This window comes from Ischnura elegans, chromosome 4 (assembly GCF_921293095.1).
Source record: "Ischnura elegans chromosome 4, ioIscEleg1.1, whole genome shotgun sequence".
NCBI lineage: Eukaryota > Metazoa > Arthropoda > Insecta > Odonata > Coenagrionidae > Ischnura > Ischnura elegans.
In genome coordinates this window covers 55,876,641-55,897,975 of record NC_060249.1, presented here as the reverse complement: position 1 = coordinate 55,897,975, position 21,335 = coordinate 55,876,641, and the positions used below count along the sequence as shown (strand labels likewise).

General features: G+C 37.6%; 1 protein-coding gene across 1 annotated transcript in view; it reads left to right on the top strand.

Moving 5' to 3' along the window:
- LOC124157528 (growth/differentiation factor 8) overlaps window positions 1-21,126 on the top strand; it is a 75,116-nt gene extending 53,990 nt beyond the window's left edge. Inside the window, exons 3-4 of the mRNA XM_046532337.1 lie at window positions 12,354-12,763; window positions 17,558-21,126. Of these exons, the coding sequence (XP_046388293.1) occupies window positions 12,354-12,763; window positions 17,558-17,941 (794 nt within the window). The 3' untranslated portion in view covers window positions 17,942-21,126. The remainder of the gene's footprint in view (window positions 1-12,353; window positions 12,764-17,557) is intronic.
- Window positions 21,127-21,335: the final 209 nt, after the last annotated feature.

Sequence of the window (21,335 nt, the reverse complement as noted above, 5' to 3'; positions counted from 1 at the left end):
TGGGAAGTATTATATACATCGTAGAGAGGTGAAACACAACTTCCCTTTCACATTTCCCACAACGCCAGTAACCCAGCGATTTAAGTAACAGCAAGCAGGGTGGCAAAACGGATGGCACTCTGGCTGAATTGGCAACGAGTGTGGAGGGCAGTTTTCACGAGAGGTCGAGAGGTGATGGAAAGGCAGCTGGAATATATACTACGTCAAGCTCAGGTACGCGCCTACCTGAGTTTTAAATAGGAAAGGAAGGATTAGAGGGTTGGCGGAGGAGCGAAGAATAGCGGAGGTGATGATGTGAAGCTAGCCCGGAAAGAAAAACTGGTTAAATGGATGAAGCCGTGATGCCAGCTATGATACGCAATCTGACACTGTGAAGGGTTTATTCATAGGAGCATGAGGTAACTGCCTTTTCATTTCATGATTTATGCCCTCACCGAACGCATACTTTCCGAGTTTTTTTTAAGCAGATAGAGACTTCTTCAGTTAATTTTTTGGGTGCTCTCAAAGGTGTATTTCCAACTGATACAAATGGCTTATTTTATAGAGCAGCAAAATTATGACTTCAAGCATGAACATCAAATTCTGAGATGTTACAGGAAAAAATGCAATCGTGAATTAATACTCAACATCACTGAAGTAACTGCATCGACGTTCGATTGATATAACCTTAAAAATGTAATTTCCGTAAATTATTCCAATTCACGTGAAGTTTCAACTCTGCCTTCATATTTATCAATTGCATTAAAAAAATAAATAGGCCCTAAGATTACAACTGAAATGGACAGACATTTGAAACTATGGGGTTTACTACTCATTAAACTAACGGATGTAAATTCAACCACCTCTTTGAGTAAGAAAGGCCTTAAACCCAAGTAAAGAGATAAAAACCCAATAAAATTAATAAAGAAATAAAACATATTGAACAGCATAGAGTTGTATCATATTTTTGCTATTATTAAATATTATAGAAATAAATGCGATGTATGTCACAACAGGTTCAGAGGCGAAAATATTCTTGAAAAATATGGGGTTCTGGGGTGATAGCTAAATGACAATGAAGGAACCATAGTGAATCATAAATATATGGTGAAGAGATTACACATATTATGCTGATAAAGTGAGAAAAATATTCAGACAAGTAACCGAGCAGTCAAGAACAATACTTCAAGATTTTTGACTGCTGTTGCATTTTAAATTTCGGCTATCAGTAAACAGTTTTTACCTAAAAATTATGGCTGCCAACACTATACGAAAACACTTATCGTTCTGTCAATGCTTACAATGCATTTTTCCAATGCATACGAACGATTGGGTAAACAGATGCCCTTTTTTCTCGTACAACTTCAAGATTTTAACCTACTGTTCCGGTCTCTCAGGAATTAAGATTAACTACCTTCCAATTTTACAAAATAAATTCACTACAAAAATTTTCCGGGAGTGTGGTAGATTGAGGGGCAGAGCTTTTGGCTGCTGATCGAAGGGTCTCACAATGAGACTCAAAATCCGGGTGAAGTCATTGGCCATTTCAAGTACTCGAATTGCGAAGAAGCTCATGGAATGGTACTTACCATTACCAGGAAATGCACATTTCCCAGAATGCGTGAATTTCTTACACTCTGTGTTGGGTCCTACGCTGATCTCTTAAACCATCCATCGAATCGATTGTAAGCATATGAGTGAAGATTTGAGTTTCACTTACATTAAGAATATCTAAGATTGTCTCCGAAGAAGGACTAGCAATACATTTCTTTTACTGTGACGATCGTCGGTAATGTAAGTAAACATTTTGAATTATGCTCATCCCAGGAAATGTATGAGCCAATGTGTTCCATAAGAATATGTGACGGTTAGGAACAGTGTTAGTAATAGTTTTTAATTTAAAAAACACTCTTACTTACTGCAACGCCGAACGCCCACGCCGTCTACATCTTAGGTAATATTCATCCAATCAGTCTCCAACTGGATGTTTTTCTGCTGCTCCGCTCTTTTCTGTCTTTCTTCACTTATTCCAAACATCTCAGAAGTGGTCTTACCTGGGGTCTTCACGATATGTAGAAAGAATAGAAATATCGAAGTGAATAATATGGCTTTCTAAGGAATGTTGAGTGTATAGTCATCGTTGCCCTACATTTTACAGTACCTTGTACTCTTAAGTTGGATCTGGGTATTTATTATGGAACTTTTCCCAATTAAAGACAAAATTGTCTTTTTGAGAAGAGTGAATAACAAATCTATATCGTCAAAAATTTCTTTAGTAAATATATTACAGCCATTCGGGTATTTCTGGAGCTCTTAAGAAGATTTTAGAAAATTAAAAGTTCGAGGCGATTTTTCTTTTGTTTTGAACTACCTATTAATTCTAATAAGTTTCATAAACTTGAGAATACCACCACTGCCTTGCGAAGAAGTAGATGTTGCATTGATTTTCTGAAATCTAATTCTGTCCCGACACTGTTTCCCAACTCCGATCCAATTATTTTTCCTGGCCGTGAATTAAGTTCGTAATCACTCTTGCTGAGGAAATGGGCATAGCAACCGAGCATAAGCAAGGCTGGATTGAAACTGCCACTTGAAACGATTAAGGAGAGTAAGAGCTGAAGAAAACGAGTTTTCGATTCAATAGGAAGACGGCTATGAGCTTGCAACCCAACATTAAAAGCATTGCACTGAATATCTTAAGATTATTTAAATCCTAATTACTTCACTCGCACACGAATCCAGTAAGGAAAAATAAAATAAAAAATATAATGCCAAAGGCGTTCTGGCAACTGATGACAAGAAATCATTATTAGCAATAAAATTATTCCAAAGATGACTTACAACGCTTCTTTGTTTTAAATGACAATTTTAAGCCACAAGATGATAAAGATACAAAGATGATGACTCATCGACCGCTTGTATAAGCTTCTGAACTTCTTTCGGCATATCACTGAATATTTTACATAGATTAACTTCCATCTGAATATAGGTAAAGAAAATCAGCCACGCTCTTGACAATACAAAACTCATGTAAGCCGCTTTTCTCGAATGCTTGGCCCTCAATATCGGCCTACGTGAGGAGCACTGTATAAAAAAGTAAGATGAGTAGGACATGATGAAGTGAGGGCAATGAATCAACCGGTAGGGAAGAAGAGGGGTTAAGTGGGGAAACAGGGGCTGCGGTTTGGCAAGGGTCGTCTAGGGATTGAAAGACTGATGAGGTGGTTGGCCGGAGGAGGGAACACGGCGTGGAATGAGGGAGCTCCAAATAGTGAGGATGATTGAAAAGCAGAAGGGAGTGTGTTTCAATGATGCCGTCGACGCCTACCTTTCAACTGCCACCGGCGGCGGACAAAGTCATGGAAGCTTCCAGTAATCAAGGGTATAGATAGGATGGGGGATACCTATGGGAGACCTGCCCCAAGGCTTTTTCTCGAGAGGGCCACTGTGCGGAGGGAAAAGGGTAAGACATGGCCGCACGAGCAGCGGAGTGGAAATGCCGAGGGATGAAGAGTATAAAACGAAGATGCGGCCGGATCTAAAAAGGAGGAATAATGCTAATGATATGCGGAAAGGGACGAATCGATTGTGGGTAGGCAGGAAGGTAAGTTTAAGCCAGGAGAGGGGTTTATAAAGTGATGAAGATCATTAAGTACCTCAGGAGTCCTCAGATGCATTTCAATTTGACTTTTTAAGCTAACTTCCGAAAATAATGCTAAATAAGAAATACTGGTAAATAGGTATCGTAATTACCTTCTCAGTACAATTAAAAGAAGACAAATAAGTAAATAGGCAAAAACGTATTATATAATACAAAATAATAAGTAAAAAGTCGAATATGAATTAGGAATATATTGGGGAATATTCATTCGAATATTTACATATATGCACGAGCAATAGATTCATTTTTATTCCTATTGCTTGCTTGGCATGTTGATCTATAAATATTCTGTAAGCTTCGGCCATAACTTATGAAGCACGAATTAACTAAAAGTCCCTATTGTTTTTACAGAATTGCAATCCAAATCATTCAAGTAATACAAAAATTAAATATTTTAGTATAATAACTAAAAATCATTCCAAGATCGGCGATTTTAACAAAAATGTAAAGGCTTCGAAATCTTGACGTCAATATCTAAACCCGTAATTGAAATTTGATCCTTAACGTAAATTCTATGTCAATAAGTATCCCTTGAGCGAAGAATAGAATTTCATGAGGTCCCAAAAAGTCCAACATCATGGAGGCTATAGATGAATAATGGTTGTAGAGAGTGGAGATGGAACAGGGGTAGTAAGTGGCTGGGTGGTTCCCAGGGAGTTGGGACTAGGAGGGAGATGAGGAGGGTATAAAGGCCAGGTGCAAGGTGAGAACGGGTGGCACAGGGCCCCATGTAACAGGTAGTTTTTTGTGCCATCACCAGTTTGCGGCTGGGTAGACATGGTCAGGAGAAACGTCTCCCGCAGGAAAAGAGTATGGGAAGGGGAAGAACATAAAACAGGAGTAAGGGAGAGATGAGATAAAAAGGATAAGCTGCCGCTATCTAATGGCAGGTACCTGTCATCCTTTCCTTTCCCTAATGACGGAGAAAGAGGAAGATAAAACAATGGGATAACAGGACAGGGACTATCCAAGTTTTGCCGAAGACTTTTCGGAGGAGAAAGGTGCGCTTTCTCAACATTATGCGGAGAGGAAAGGGTGTACAATAGATTATTAAATTATCGTTAGTATACTTTTTGATCGTCAAATGTCAATATTGTAGTGATAAATAATTAAAATTCAGAGGAGCATGAGTTGGAGAGCCAATCTATTTTTGGCGCGCCTTCCGTTAATCCATTATCTTTAGATTCCTTGAATTCTTCGCCCGATTTATGGTTACGTTACACTCTGTATGGGGCTATTAGTGGCTTCTGACAATTAAGGACCACGAGATACCACTTGGTTAACATTCATGGTTCGAAAGAGGTTTTTTTCAAAGGAGCGTATCGGAGTGGTCTCATGTGAGAGGGGGCATAGGGTGTTACGAAAAACTTTCATTACTTCATATGTGGGGGTAGGAGGCCGTTTTACGTGATATGAGTGTGGTAAATAACCAAATAAAATAAGACAAACTCGTTTTTACATGTTCACTTTATCAAACCTAACACTAAAAAAAGGAATAATGCATTTATACAGCATTCATTATAGTGAGTGCGAGCGTCGATTCTGCATGGAAATCAAGTTTGGAGAAGAAAATATCATTACAGCATGTAGGTTTCCTCGATTAATATATTTTTCGCGCATACTTTCAATGCGATTCTTGGAACTAACCGCATATGTGAACATAGATAGGAAAACCTATCTTTAGAATGAGACAGACTTGATTCTTACCTTTGGAACCATCTAAATGATGGCAGGATTGACCATTATAATGAGACATTTATTTTAATTTAATGGTTTAAGTCACGGCAAAAAGCCGCTTCTTCACTAGAGGAATAATAAACCAAACGGAACTTTTTCACATGAGATAACTCAGTTTCATTCACCGAACATTGGTTCTTAAATACCAATTTATTCTAACCTTTGACGAGGGTCATTCATTAGGTCTCATTTCATCATCTATTTAGCAAGTGCGATGGGTGCCATCACAGGGGTGTTTTTTTGGGTTTGAGTTTCACTATCTTGCATTACATAAAAACATTGTACCCACACTACCAATGATTCGGAGTATGTGTAGCTGCTTATAGCCAATGCTGGAAGAAAGATATCATAATTCTTCCATTCTCTTTCATTCAGCATTGAAGAGTGATAATAACTTGTTCTATCAAACGTCAAAACAAATAAGGAAAGACGCATTGTAACGCGCTCTAGCAGCCGTCTTAATTAATACATTCCCGGAAAGACTACGACATGTTCGTGAGGTAGACGAATAATAATTTGTGAATACTTCTGCATTAAAATAGTAGATGTACCATTTCATAATATTGTGGCTTCCTTTAAACCACGAATAACAATAACTACTGCCAGTCATTCATGCTGAAAGTCCTGCAGGATTAATTAATTTAATAACCAAATTCCCTTACCTACTGTTATTTTTTTCAATAAATTGCTACTTAATTAGCAAAAACCAGAGGAGGAATATTTTTATTGCAATAAAGCGGCTGACTTAGATAACAGATTATTACAATATTCACCATACCATAAGGAACAAAACAAATTCTGGCCAACAACCAGTGATATAAAGATCGTTGATCGAGGTGCATTGGCAGACTGGATTATCAAATTATTCTGAATATTTTTTAAAGAACATGAATTAAAAATTTTCATTTAACAAAATAAGTAAAGTTCCCTTAACAACGACTAAACTCGACTTAATTTAGCGTAACAATGGAGTTGAACACTTTAAAAATTCGTGTACTGGTTCACAACAACGAAAAGCGGCGTTACTCCACTTGGGAGTAGTTATTAACTCAAAAAGCACGCATTTATCTTACTATTATTCATTGGTAAAGAGGCGTAGCCAGTAAATGATTGATTCTTACCTTTGGAACCATCTAAATGATGGCAGGATTGACCATTATAATGAGACATTTATTTTAATTTAATGGTTTAAGTCACGGCAAAAAACCGCTTCTTCACTAGAGGAATAATAAACCAAACGGAACTTTTTCACATGAGATAACTCAGTTTCATTCACCGAACATTGGTTCTTAAATACCAATTTATTCTAACCTTTGACGAGGGTCATTCATTAGGTCTCATTTCATCATCTATTTAGCAAGTGCGATGGGTGCCATCACAGGGGTGTTTTTTTGGGTTTGAGTTTCACTATCTTGCATTACATAAAAACATTGTACCCACACTACCAATGATTCGGAGTATGTGTAGCTGCTTATAGCCAATGCTGGAAGAAAGATATCATAATTCTTCCATTCTCTTTCATTCAGCATTGAAGAGTGATAATAACTTGTTCTATCAAACGTCAAAACAAATAAGGAAAGACGCATTGTAACGCGCTCTAGCAGCCGTCTTAATTAATACATTCCCGGAAAGACTACGACATGTTCGTGAGGTAGACGAATAATAATTTGTGAATACTTCTGCATTAAAATAGTAGATGTACCATTTCATAATATTGTGGCTTCCTTTAAACCACGAATAACAATAACTACTGCCAGTCATTCATGCTGAAAGTCCTGCAGGATTAATTAATTTAATAACCAAATTCCCTTACCTACTGTTATTTTTTTCAATAAATTGCTACTTAATTAGCAAAAACCAGAGGAGGAATATTTTTATTGCAATAAAGCGGCTGACTTAGATAACAGATTATTACAATATTCACCATACCATAAGGAACAAAACAAATTCTGGCCAACAACCAGTGATATAAAGATCGTTGATCGAGGTGCATTGGCAGACTGGATTATCAAATTATTCTGAATATTTTTTAAAGAACATGAATTAAAAATTTTCATTTAACAAAATAAGTAAAGTTCCCTTAACAACGACTAAACTCGACTTAATTTAGCGTAACAATGGAGTTGAACACTTTAAAAATTCGTGTACTGGTTCACAACAACGAAAAGCGGCGTTACTCCACTTGGGAGTAGTTATTAACTCAAAAAGCACGCATTTATCTTTCTATTATTCATTGGTAAAGGGGTGGTAGCCAGTAAATGGACAGTCATGTGTACCTTCGAAAACTTCCAAAATTGATTACACAATAGAGACACGGGCTGTGGCTAGGAGAATATTTAATAAAATATATTTGGATGGTATTAAGTCATGTTAATTTATTGCGAACGGTACTTAAAATCTCGCTGTTGAGTTAAAACGTCAATTTGCCCATTTTATGGTGAAATCCTACCTATTACAAAATTGGTTCGTCACTCTGACGCAGTAACATGAATACAAAAGAATGTGCACCACACTTGAATGGCCAAGAGCGTTCATGAATAATCTTCCAAACGGATCACTACAAGAAATACAGGCGGTGTCAGACGAAAAGGGCACCAACATAGGGGAATCTCTTGTTTATTTGATCAATGAGCGAAGTTTGCGCTGTTCGGTCCTGTCATGTTAGCAAGTAATAACTTATTTAGGTGAGTTAGGTCATTTGGTTGCATTTTCTGTAAACTCTAGGCATATATTTATAAGAATAGACGGCAATGGTTAATTATAATCCCTTTATGATTTCAAACTAAATGCTAAGTAGCATATTAGAATAACGTTTTCACGTAATTGTAGACCAAAGACGGCGATTAGTACATATAGCCTCCCATTTCTATATACTGATCGAAGCGACTTTTGTACAAATATTCCGCAATTTTATTGAATTATCGCTGTCTCTTAATCCCAGAACTATTTAAGATTTAATCCACAATTCACTACTCAGTGGAATCCCCCGAAGCATAAGAATAACGAACCCTGATTTATGATTCATAAATAACCTCTACTACAGGGGTTGCGCTACCAGAAAGATACAAAGAAATCTCACATAATCCTGTGTATAACATAAAATACACAGCTATGCTTTGTTCACCTTTTCTATTTCATGAAGATTAACGCGCGGGATCTCTTTGCTCATAATACCGTACCATGAAACAAAAAAGGGCAAATGAATCCCAGATTTGGATAAAATTTCTGAAGGATCAATAAATTATTAAAAACCTTCATCTCGAATTTAATTCCATTATCACGCTATTAACGTTTCTACGTATGGTTTAACATAATCTTTAATTAGAATTCCACAAATACACAATCATCTGAGAGAGGAAAGCGGCTCATCATCAAATACAATTTAAATAATGAAATTATTTGAGTCACATCCTTTACTTCACGGTCATGCGACCTTATCTCCTTTAACGCCATTATTTAGTTGCAAGTAGGCATTTCTAGTAAAGTCTTAATCTGTCAGTGTCATGCATGGTATTAATATAATTCTTTTCGTCGTCAGCTAATTAATATTTCCGAATATTTTTCAAGCAAAGAAATGTTGATTCAAACACTAATTAAAATTTCTATATCCTCAATACACAATTAAAAACAATATCAGGAACTCAATCATGTTAAAACGCTACTGGCAATCAATTTCATGGTTCAACATCATCTTTCAGGAAAATAAAAGAAAAACACTTCTAACCAGGAGATGTCAGCGAATGAAATCAAATCACTAATGTATTCAGCCATACCAAAACATCCGTTTATTTTAAGACGCACATCATGCTTGTGGAATATCCTTGGGAAGGCCACTAGCTTTTCCCCACTCCCACTCTCAAGACGTGTAAATCTAAGATTAGACACTTATCAACCGAGCATCTTGAAACACCTCGGAGAGAATTCTGGGCGTGGTCACCATCCCCAGAATAATTCCCGCCCGCCCGCCTCGAGACATTATTGCTCCCCGCCCGCGCGCTCCTGTTAATCATCATTTTTCGACCATTTTTCACGTACAAATACAATGATAATTCAAGCAACGCTTTTCAATGACAGAGAAAATTATCGCTTTAGCCATCATTTTTTATATCACGCGGTAATTTGAGGCGTCCTTAATGGTTATTGTGTTAATTACTATAAAGCTCAATGGCTTCGCCACAATATGAATTTATAATCGTGCGCTGATTGACTGCAGCTGCATTTCACGTGTTCATTGACAGAAAACCCTACGGCAATATGTGGTGGAAATAGCAACAGTTATCCATATAATTACTACTATCCTGACAATGGTGCCGCCAGAGACCCATCATTAATGCAGCCACGGTAGCAACCCTTGAACTTGTGCAGGAATAATGATCGAGTGATTCAAGCTTAAAGTAGGCGCCACCGGCACCGAGAGTGAAAGGGGTAAGGAGATGATTCTTTCGGGGAGAGAGGGGGGAGGTGAAAGCGGGGGTGTGGAGGCTGTCCCGGTTGCAATGGTCCTTGAGAGGGTGGCGGTGGGGAGGCGTGGAATTCCACGGGGTTCCTCACACCGCAGATGACCTTGCGATTCCACGCCCGTGAGGGTAGCAGGCGCGTGGAGTGAAGAGAGTAAAAAAGAAAGCACGGTAGCAGGAGTGGGGAAGCCACATGAGCTCATTTCGTATCGATATTTAGGCTATGGAGGCAATCGTCGAAGCAGATGCTCCCACAGTTTCCGAGTTTACTCCGCATTGTGCCATTCCTCAATACTACAGTTTTGCCGGCAAACCTAGCAGAAACTTTTGAACTGAAGATGATGGCGGGATTGCCTGCGAAATTGCAATTGACATTTCATTGCTACGATTGCAATCAGACATGAAATAACGCTGTGGAAAGCCGGAAACTATGAGCGCATCTACTACTCATCACGGAAGCCTTCGCAAAAACTCAAATCGTCAAGCGCGAGTGGACGGGAAGTTTGGGAAAGTAGCCATGCAAGTTTAGTTATCTATGATATAAAAGAAAAGGGGTACGGAAACATGAAAAGCCTAGCTGATAGCATATTTGCGCCTTACTAATACTCAGATTATTGACCTTTTGTGAAGATGATGGTAATGTGCGACCTCCCTTGTATATACTTCCGCAGAATTGATAGTTTCAGCGGCAGAAGACGTATTGTGAGTACCTCAGAGACTCTCCTTAGTTACAGGTTTTGTTAGGAAATGCTTCTCTCCAAATGATTTCTATGGGAATTAAAGTTATTGATGTTAGTTTTCGTTGCGTTGCTGGCTGAATGATCTTATTTGAAAGCAGGAGGCTCATACTTCCAGAAATGGGATTGCTCTTGAAAAACGATTATGAATAGAAAAATGGGTGACATAAATTGCTGCAAGCCACCGCTCAGAAGTTTGCTCCCCTATTTTTTAACACAAAGTATGGATTGCTATATCGTATACTGTGTATTACTCTTAAATCTTTTCACCCAAAATCATATTTTTATGGTGATCGACCAGAGGCGACGGGATATATGCGATCGAAAATGATGTCAGAAAATATGAGAAACATCAGCGGTTTACAATCACTCACCCACATTGAAAGCGATAGTCTTGAATTAGGTACAACTATTCACTACCGCAACTCTCAACAATAACTTTGCTTCTTATGCACAATGCTTTACAAAAGAATAATAAAGGCTGTCTGCAGGAAATGTGAAACTTATATTTATTGTAAAATTTTCGCTATTTCTTTCCAGTCGGGTAAATAGTGTGTAAAGTTTTCGACGCCTTCCCGAACCAGTCTATCCTTCGTTGTATCCACATTTACTTACACCTACAGATTGTTCCAGGATGAATCTGAAAAACTTCAGAAGGTGGTATGGGAAACATTTTTAAGCATCTTTTTTTACCAAAATCTCAATATGGGTGAGATTGCGCAGTCGTATTGTTGATACTCCCACAAAGCTTTCGTTAAATTATGCTCCAAGATTTATTCTTTTAGAAAATTATAATGGCACATTTTCATTTAACCATAATTATTTAATATCCTTGAAAATCCAGAGTATTAAATAAAATCTCGAAAAATCTGGATACCTGAGGAAAACAGTTGGTATGGTACTGCAGTGTATCCAAAAATGTTTGCGTTGCATTAGCTCAGTAACTAAGGAGTTGCGACCCCATGTTTAATACAAAAAATGCTTTAAATTGTACCTCGTACCACCTCCTGAAGTATTGCTGATTCCTCCTGAATCATCCTGTATAGTAATTGCTGGATTTTAAGAAGCAATCTCACTAAAAAACAGTAGCTTTGATGCCGCACCGTACATTGAGCCTATTATGAACACTAATTAAATATGATAACGTACACTCATAACTTTCAATTTATATTTCAAGTGCCAATCGTTCTCAAAAATGAGGAGTACATATGGATACTGGTACTTACATTTTTTAACACTAAATGAATTTATCATTGCCATTCAGAATAAAACTCATATAAAATTTGCTTTTTGCTTAAAAATGTTATTTCACCAATGGGAGAGAATTCATCATGAAAGCAGTTTCGCTTCGGAATCATTGGTACTAATTCACCATTTAAATATCTAGTATGTAACCATCGTTTCTAATATTTTTTCTTGTGGTAATCTCTCTTAAATTTTTAGCTTCAATGCCGTAGCGAATAATGTTACTATTAAAAAATCTTAATTAAATTGGATAAAATAAAAGCATTGTAAATTCTTTCTAAATCTAGGCATATGCAAGAGGCTATAATTCTTTAGCTACGCTTAGCATGCATGCAAGTCCTCACATCTTTTACAAGCGCAACTGTTTATGTCATTCAATATAAAACTCAGGCTCTTTCACTCCATTTGCTAATATTAGCTCACTATGAGTGAGAATTTTGCGTGAAAACAGTTTCACCGTGGGCACTTTTACCCCAGATATTTCTAGCGATACTATCAAAATCGTTTTTAATGAATGCCTCAATACTTTCTTTGCAGACCCTAGGCTGAGACATGCAAACAAAGCCGTGGAGATCCAATACTTTCGATTCTCTGACAAGACGACGAGGAACAAAGTAATGCGGGCTCACCTGTGGATTTACGCCAAGAGTTGGGGGGGCGGAGACGGGGAAGGGGGGACGACGGGCGGAGGTGACGTCACGGTGACCGTGTACCGGGTGCGGGAGGCCAGGGGCGGCGGCGACTCCCCGCAGCTCTCCATCATCCACAACTCCAAGGAGCGGGAGCCGCTCCCCGGCAGGGGCCGCTGGATCACCATCGACATCCGACGACTCGTCGTCGAGTGGTTCAAGTATCCGAGGGAGAATTTAGGGCTGGTGGCCCAAGTGTACGACTCGAACCGGCACCAGCTCGTAGTCACGGACCCGGAGGAAGATGGGGGCGGTTATGTGAGTATCTAAAAGACGTCCCCACCAGTGATTAACCTAAAACGATAGTAATCACAAGGCACCTTTATTGGGGCGAGATTGAGGGCCATATCCGAGAACGTTAAGACTTGATCTCAAACTCTAATCGGTCGCCACGTGGATATTGCAAGATATCACACGAATCCAAATGCTCGCTCAGGCTCCACTCCGCAGTTGATAGTCGAGCCCCGACTCACACTGAGTCGCTAAGTTCCAGGATGTCCATCGAAGTCGCCTCACCTTTTTAAATGAAACATCTCATGTAAAAATACTTCCAATTGTGATACTATACGCTAATAATGCTGGATTGTTTTTATGAAAGGGAGACCATTATTTTAGCCGACGTTTCGAGCTCCAACTCGTGGCTCGAAACGTCGGCTAAAATGGAGTATTTAACCCGGTGGAAATCCCGATAAACGTTTACCCACATTATTCGCTTGGAAAGCATAAAATCTCATGCCGTCACAAACACTCTACCTCAAGTGAATTGAGTTATTGTCAGTTTCAAAAAAACGAACTTTTACTCCAACTCGTCTGAGTTCTAACTCCGAGGTCGAGTGGGGACGCAAGATTGAGTCACACTCTGGAATACGGCCCATACTATTAGACTAGAAAACCTCGTCTTCCACCTAACCCCTCGTCATACAATAAATATGAACTACTCTGCTGTTCTTGACCACTGTTTTAATATGAATGGGATTATAATTTTAATGTTGGCCGATTAAAAATAACCAAATAAATTCACCAAACCTTCAAAATTTCAACCCTTGTCATAAATAAATTTGAGTTATTAACATAAATGTGTGAATGAAGAATACATCGCCAATTTGAAATTGAGATTTCAATGAAAAACGCAATATAAACGGTATTAAAACAATTTTCCGAGCTTCAAATAGAAAGATAGAAAGCAATGCCTTCTATACTAAAATATAAATAAAGAAATAAAGCAAGACACCATTTAAATATCAATTTAACCTCTGTTTGTAATCAGAATGGGTTAGAATCAGAAGTTATGTAACAATAGCTAGATTTTTTTTTAATTCTAAGGGACTTTTTAACATATGGTAACGATGACATTCCGATAGCCATTAATCCGTGGTTATCAATGAAAAATGATACATTCCATAATGATCGTAAAATACAATGTGCAATCGCCTAGAAAGGAACTGAATTTGTGCACTAGGGACTAAACTGATAGCAAAAATATATTGAATGTAAAAGAGAAGAGACATTTGAAATGTCTCAGAGACGATCAAATTCAAGGATGGAGTCAATGGCTAAAAAAGCTGAAGATAGTATAAAGCTTATACTATAAACTTTTCGTGAGTAATGCTTTGTTTCATAAAAATCGCTCTAAAAATAATAGACAAGGACCAAAAGGTATGATACATGGAAAACTAATATGTTCTTTCAGGAAAAAATACGTAACTCAAACTATTTTTTATCGTGTTCCGTTTCGTAAAAAATAATTCAACCTAATGTTTCAGGAGGAATCTGCAATACTTCAGGAAGTGGTAGGGTTGACAATTTTTAGCACTTTTTCCATAAACATGGGGTCGCAACTCCATCGTTACTGACCTAAGGCTACGGAAACATTTGTTTGGATGCACTTTACAGTTATCATGAAAACGGTATTTCTTAGGCATTGAGCTTTATCGACATTTTATTTAATAATCTGGATATATAAGGGCATTAAATAATCAATGTTGGAAAAAATATGTGATTATTATTGTCTGAAACAATTATTCCCAAAATGGGTGAGATTGTACAATCGTATTGCTGATACTCTCTCGATACTCTCGTTCAATTATGCTCAAATATTGTGTCAGACAATAATAATTGCACATCTACGTCCGATTCCAATTAATGTCTTTAAAAATCCAGTTTTAAATAAAATGTCTAGAAGCCTGGATACCCAAGAAATACTTTTTTCGTGATAACTGTAAAGTGCATCCAAAATATTTTTGCGTTGCCATAGCTCAGTAACGAAGACGTGGCGACCCCATGCTCATGGATAAATAATACTCAAATCCCTCTCCCCTACCACCTCCTTAAGTATTGCAGATTCCTCAAGAAACACCCTGTATAGTTTTTGGAACTGAGATGATTCCTAACCCTCCAAACCACTCTCAAGAGAAGAAAATGAAGGACCTTCGCACCGTTAATCATCAAATTATTCCAGCGCTCTCTTCGTTGTGCCGTTATCCATCAACACGTGTTTGCTAAGATTCGATGGAGACCTTCTTCAGTCATCCTTGCTCCACAAGAAAAGCGAAATTCCCAAATAGACACGTTTGCCGCGTATTTGACTAGGGGCTATGTCAGCCACGCCCATCACCATCCACGGTCGTTTATCTAACGGGATAATTATTACCTATCAACACTCTCCATAACAATCACCAGAGAGATGAACTGGAACGATGATATGAAGACAAAAAATGGGTAGAGTTTCCCGAACACAGAAAGACATAAAACCCAAACATAGTAACTGCTGCATAAATGAGCTGAATCCAGGCATTTAAACCAACTTTATTGTGAAAATATTGATGCAATAAAAATCATATCGAATCATAACAAGCTAATAGAATGATTTTCAATGAGTGAGCATTTCCAGGTTCGCCAACTGTATCACTACCTAGCCCACACAACCAGGGGTGCAGCTAGGAATTAAGTCTAGGGGGGTTTTAAGGCGCACTAATACTGGGGATTTTGTGGGTATGGAACACCCTCCAGGGGAAACGGAAGGGGCGGGGGCCCTCCCCCAGAAAAAGTTTAAGGTAAATGATTCAAAATGGTAAGTTTTACGCACTTCTGAGTGATATGTTATTATTTTTTTTTACACAATTCTATAAGTAATATTAATCCAATTAGGTAAAATGGATTAAACTTAAAAATTTCTCCGAGCTCTGGGGGTGTTTTTATCTCCCAAACCCCCCCCCCCTTGCTGCGCTACTGCAGGCAATTGCGAAAGTGTACTTAAGGAGTGGGAATGTTCAGTTACAGGACAAGTATGGCATGAATAACAGTTCGTCACCACAGAATACAATAAATAAGACTGGGTATCCATCTAAAATTGTCTAAAATACCAATCAAATATGGTAAATCAAAATGTAACCCGCCACGTAATTGACTGCATCAATCTTTGAGGGCTCATGAACATCGAATGACACGTAAAATTGAGTGTTGGTCAGCAATTATTACCAGCATCTCATGTAGTTTAACGTTTTAGACGCAACAGGGAGAAAAATATTTTTCCTTAATTTGATACAACTTCCAGGCCTTATATGTGCTCTGTATTTGTATAAAAGGATTATATCGAATTAAAAATTTATACAGAAAGATGCATCAGGCGATGACTTTTTCTTAAGTAAGAAACGATTCTAAAATATTATGCTTCACAAATAAAATTCAAAAGGTCTTATAATCGAATGCTAGTCACAGCATCTGCTGAACGATAATCGCCAAGGAAACCCGTTTTGCAGTGAGTGATGTTGAATTTTTATGACAGTAAATGGTTGTCTATTAACTCACATTAATCAACATTTTTTATATCAATCAATATTAATATTTTATTTTGTACTTACATCTTTTAAAACATATAATGAATATATCACTGCCATTCAGAATAAAACTCACGTAAAATTCGCTTTTTGTTAAATAATGTTATTTCACCATTGGGAGAGAATTGATAATGAGATATCGATATAATAGCCGAAAAAAATAAGAGGATTCAGCTGTTAAAGCCATCTTTCTATTTTTCCTTCTCTGGGTGTATGAGGAGCACAAAAAATTCAATTCATAATCTATTTAAAATATCTTGGTCCGAATAGCTTTTTGTACAGCTTATAACAGACGAGCAGCAAAAAAATCTAAAAGCGACGTGAATAATGCTAGATATTCTCAAGATAAAGGCATTTTTTGCAGGAAGGTGCATTAGATGGCTGCCATTAATATTGATTGATGTGAGTTAATAGACAACCATTGACTGCCATAAAAATTCAACATCACTCACTGGAAAACGGGTTTCCTTGGCGATTATCGTTCAGTTGATGCTGTGACTAGCATTCGATTACAAGACCTTTTGAATTTTATTTGTGAAGCATAATATTTTAAATTCGTTTCTTACAAAAGAAAAAGTCATCACCTGATGCATATTTCTTTCTGTATAAATTTTTAATTCGATATAATCCTTTTATACAAATCCTTTTATAATAATCTTTTCATAATCATTTTATCCAAATACTGACCCCTATCTTTTTTCCCTATTTATATCTAATCCTTAGAGCTAAACTGTGTCAAAATCGAATAGTAGATAGACAAGTATAGCATTGAATAGAATACTATTACCAGTTGTAGATGAAAGATAAATAAATAATTTAAGACAGTTGAGAGGTCATAAACATAGGGAATATTGAGACATGAGCAAGTCAATAAAAATAAACTTGTGCGAATGTAAAGTAAAATACATGATTTCATAAAAATTTAAGTAGCATAATTAGAGAGAAATTCACATGCCCTTATGATTGCCGAGACTGTGAATCTTGATTGCCGAAAGTGTTGGCAATATTTTTGACTCGCCAAGCTAGAGCTGCAAGAATTTTTTTATATTTTTTGGGTGACTTTAATTCAAAGAGCTGATTTTAGAGTCATTTTAAGAGGTGCTTATGAGTTTTAATACTGCTTAAGTCTCTCATACGAACTATTTTCAAAATTATTAACGACGGATTGTGTCAAAAGAATGGTTCTCCACTAATTTTTCCTCTCTTTTCATTGCAGATCCCTTTTGTGGAGGTGCACACGACAGATGGCCGTAAGCATCGAACCAAACGCACCATTGGACTGAACTGCATCGAGAATTCGAGGGAAAGCCGCTGCTGCCGTTACCCATTGACCGTCGACTTCGAAGAATTCGGCTGGGACTGGATAATAGCCCCAAAACGCTACGAGGCCAACTACTGCTCTGGGGAATGCCCATTCGTCTTCCTGCAGAAGTACCCTCACACGCACATCGTGCAGCAGGCAAACCCCGGGGGTACGGCTGGCCCCTGTTGTGCACCCCGTAAGATGTCCTCCATCTCCATGCTGTACTTTGACAACGAGTTCAACATCATCCACAGTCTTTTGCCGGGGATGGTCGTGGACCGTTGCGGCTGCTCCTAAGTGCGTCTGAGGAACAGAACCCGATGCGCTCCTGCAACGCAAATATAGACCTCGATTGCCAAAAAACATTATCAATGACTCAACGTTCGCGACACAAAGACGACTATGACCAAATGAAATGGAGTAACAAGGATGAGATGACCTGAGGCCTGAAAATTTTTCGAAAAAAAATGTGATGTAGGACCAAATAGCTATAAATCATAGGTATCATCAAATACTAAAAAATATGTAAGCTGAGATCTTTCTATATACGCAAGACAAGAGCGAATGTGATTAACTCGCCGTGGAAACGATGAGAGGAGAGCAGAAGGAACATAGTGTTGACACGGACGGTTTTTTTCTAAGGAAAAGCATATAAAAGACAATAATGAAGTGCATGCGATGGTGAATTGAGGACTTGTCAATGGTATGATAACCTATGTTCCTGACGGTGGTGATACTTAATCGCGGGTGTTTTCCCGTGCAGCAGGTCAGGACGCCGCTCAAAACCTCTGTCTCTCCAAGTGCAACTTTTGCTTCCAGAAGCCCTTTCCCCCTCATTAGAAAAACCACGTGTTGTAATTTTCCCGCGCCAATCTTAATCGATGACTTTATCTGGCGCTCCGTGCCCTTTCTCGATGGTGCTCACAGGCAAAGCTCGCCAACTAATTAAATGTTTTAAATTGCTCGAGGCACTGCAAGTGGGGAAGATTTTATCTATAATCTTGAAAAATGTATCCATTTCGCACCTCTGCAATGAAAAAAATCAATCACTGGTCTTCGTGGGTGGAAATAAGAAAACTTCAACCAATTAAAACAATACCGGTAAAAACTACTCCATATTCCAGAGGTACTATTATAGGGCTAACGATATGATACTGTCTTTTTCTAAAAAACCGCTGAATTGCTTTAAATGGTAATTTTACAAGACATTATTAAGTATCAAGAAAAAATCACTAGAAAATGGTTCGTTTACATTGCATTATGATTTTCTTAGCCTTTGAAGAAACGTAATAATTTTTGCAACATAGTCATCTTTTCCGGGTGTTTAAGACGAGAGTGTACACAAATATGAGGGCTAATTCTGATCAGGGCTATATTGTTAAAAGATCTAATATTTATTTCACAATGGGCTAAAGGTTTCTTCAAAACAAAGAGAGGTTTTTTACATCTGGCCAGGAATATTAATGAAACACATAAAAGTTTCATGAGTATTATGTTTTGTTACTCTTCTTCAACCATAAGTCGTCATGAAAATAATTCGATCGATCCAAAATAGTTCAAAAGTCAATGCGTCATTAAATTAAGCGAGGAATTGATCGCGTTCGAAGAGCATCGTTGGTTTGTTCACAGCATTTGATCTCTATTTTAACAAAAAAGACTTTATAAGAGCGCCGTTACATTGGTAGCCGTGCTTTGAAGGGATGCGAGTAACTGATCTGAAATGTTACGTGATGGGCGCTATTACGAGGGACAGGAAGTGCGGGCACATGTTCCCAGCTGGAGGACCGTGAAGGTGAGTCGGGCAGAGGAGATGTATCGGTAATGCTCAAGGGATTGTTCGAGAAAGAAAGAAGAGAACCGTTTTGATAGATAGTTAGATAAGTGGGAGAAATAATTTAATTGGGAAGACGGAGAGATGGAGTTGATAGATGCGGATGAAAACTTTTGCAGCCTTTTGGACACTGCAAAAGATGGTAAATCGTTATGGTACATGGCTGATGGGCGAAAATGAGTCATGTGATAGGTTAAGTGATGATGATGATAGAGCGTTAAAGGGATTTTTAAAAGGCTGGAATATCGAAGTATCGTGGCATGTGTTCAGGGCAGGTGGGGATTTTTTTTGAGAGTCTTTGGAGGATACGACAATGAAATGCAAATGATTTAAAATGCCGTCCGGTGTAAGAGTGTGTTGGGTGTAGAGGTATGGGCGGGGGTGGGAGAATAGGAGGAGTTCAGGGGGGCCAATTGGGAAAAGGTTAAGGAACCACTCATTGGAGACCCCTCTCTCCTCGCTTTGCCAAGTGAGTGCACACGTTGTGATATTATTTTAGTAGAGAGATTGTTTTCTAATCTCAATGAGATTGTGTGAACATCATATTTCTGTCCTTTTTCCTGTTTTATTTTTATTTTAAATTAATATTGTTTTGAATCTAAATCATCTCAAGACTTTAACATTTTTATCATGACTAGGGCAATACACTCAAGAGATTTAGACTAAAGTACTGCTTCATACAATACCGATTTCTTCCACGTGATATCCCAAAAGATTGATCCAAAGCTCACAGTAGGTAACCTGTATTTTTTTCTGCATATAAGTTCCCAAGAAGAAGAAATAAATGGTGAATGTGTAAAGAAAGACAAAAAAGGCTGATATTTACAATCAATCTTTTTTTATGTAAATTTATTGGATCTCTCTTTTCTGTATTTGTACGATGGTTGATACTGAAAAAAATCATGCGAAAAAAGAACCACTTTTTTCTTGAGTGTTTAAAAGAATTGAAGCATATATTTTGCTCTGACCAAACCGAACTGTGTATGGGATAAACCAGTAAAGTAATCAGAACAAGACAAAAACAATCATAAATTTAAAGAGCACGTTCAAACCAAGTGATCAAAATATTCGGTTTGAGAAAACAAATATTCTTGCGCCATTTCAAAATGTTAATTTTTCTGGAAAAAGTTTATGTATTTTGCCCTGATCATACATCAAAGGATCAGAAATTTTCCGAGAGACACTTTCCGTCGATTAATGTTACGTTTTTATCATATAAATGGACAATTTAGTTTTGGGAAAAGAGAAATGAAATTTGATATAAAATGTTAAGCATTTCTGCGGCTTAAATCTTAACTAATAAATCATTCTCATAGAATGCTACAGTGTAGTTTATTTTCAATTTTAATAAATATATATTTACAGTAACTTGACGCTAAATTTTTTTTAGCAAATACCACTTCAGTGAACGTTACGAATGGAAAAAGGGTTATGTAATGGTGGTTTGAAAATTATGGGAATGAAGAAATCGGTTTATCCCGCATGTACAGAGGAGTACTTCAAGAAAAAGTGACACAATAATGATGGCATGATAAATAAGTATTAGAAAGCAATACAGCTGTGAAATCACAAGGGGTTTCGAAGAGGCGTTTCATCCACTATTGTGATATCGAAGAAACATTAGTGAAATAAAACTTTTGTTAACAAATTACTCAGTTTTTTACTCCGAATATATACGGACTTGACCCAGTCTCACCACAAAAAACATTGACACAAGAAATGATGAAACATTCACCAGAATTGCATCAAACGTATGAACAGGTTTGAATGGGCATGGTTGTGAAACAACTCCTTTCCTCCTGTTTACCATTCTCAGGTAAATTTATCAGGAATCTAAATTGGAATGCATTCGTAAAAAGG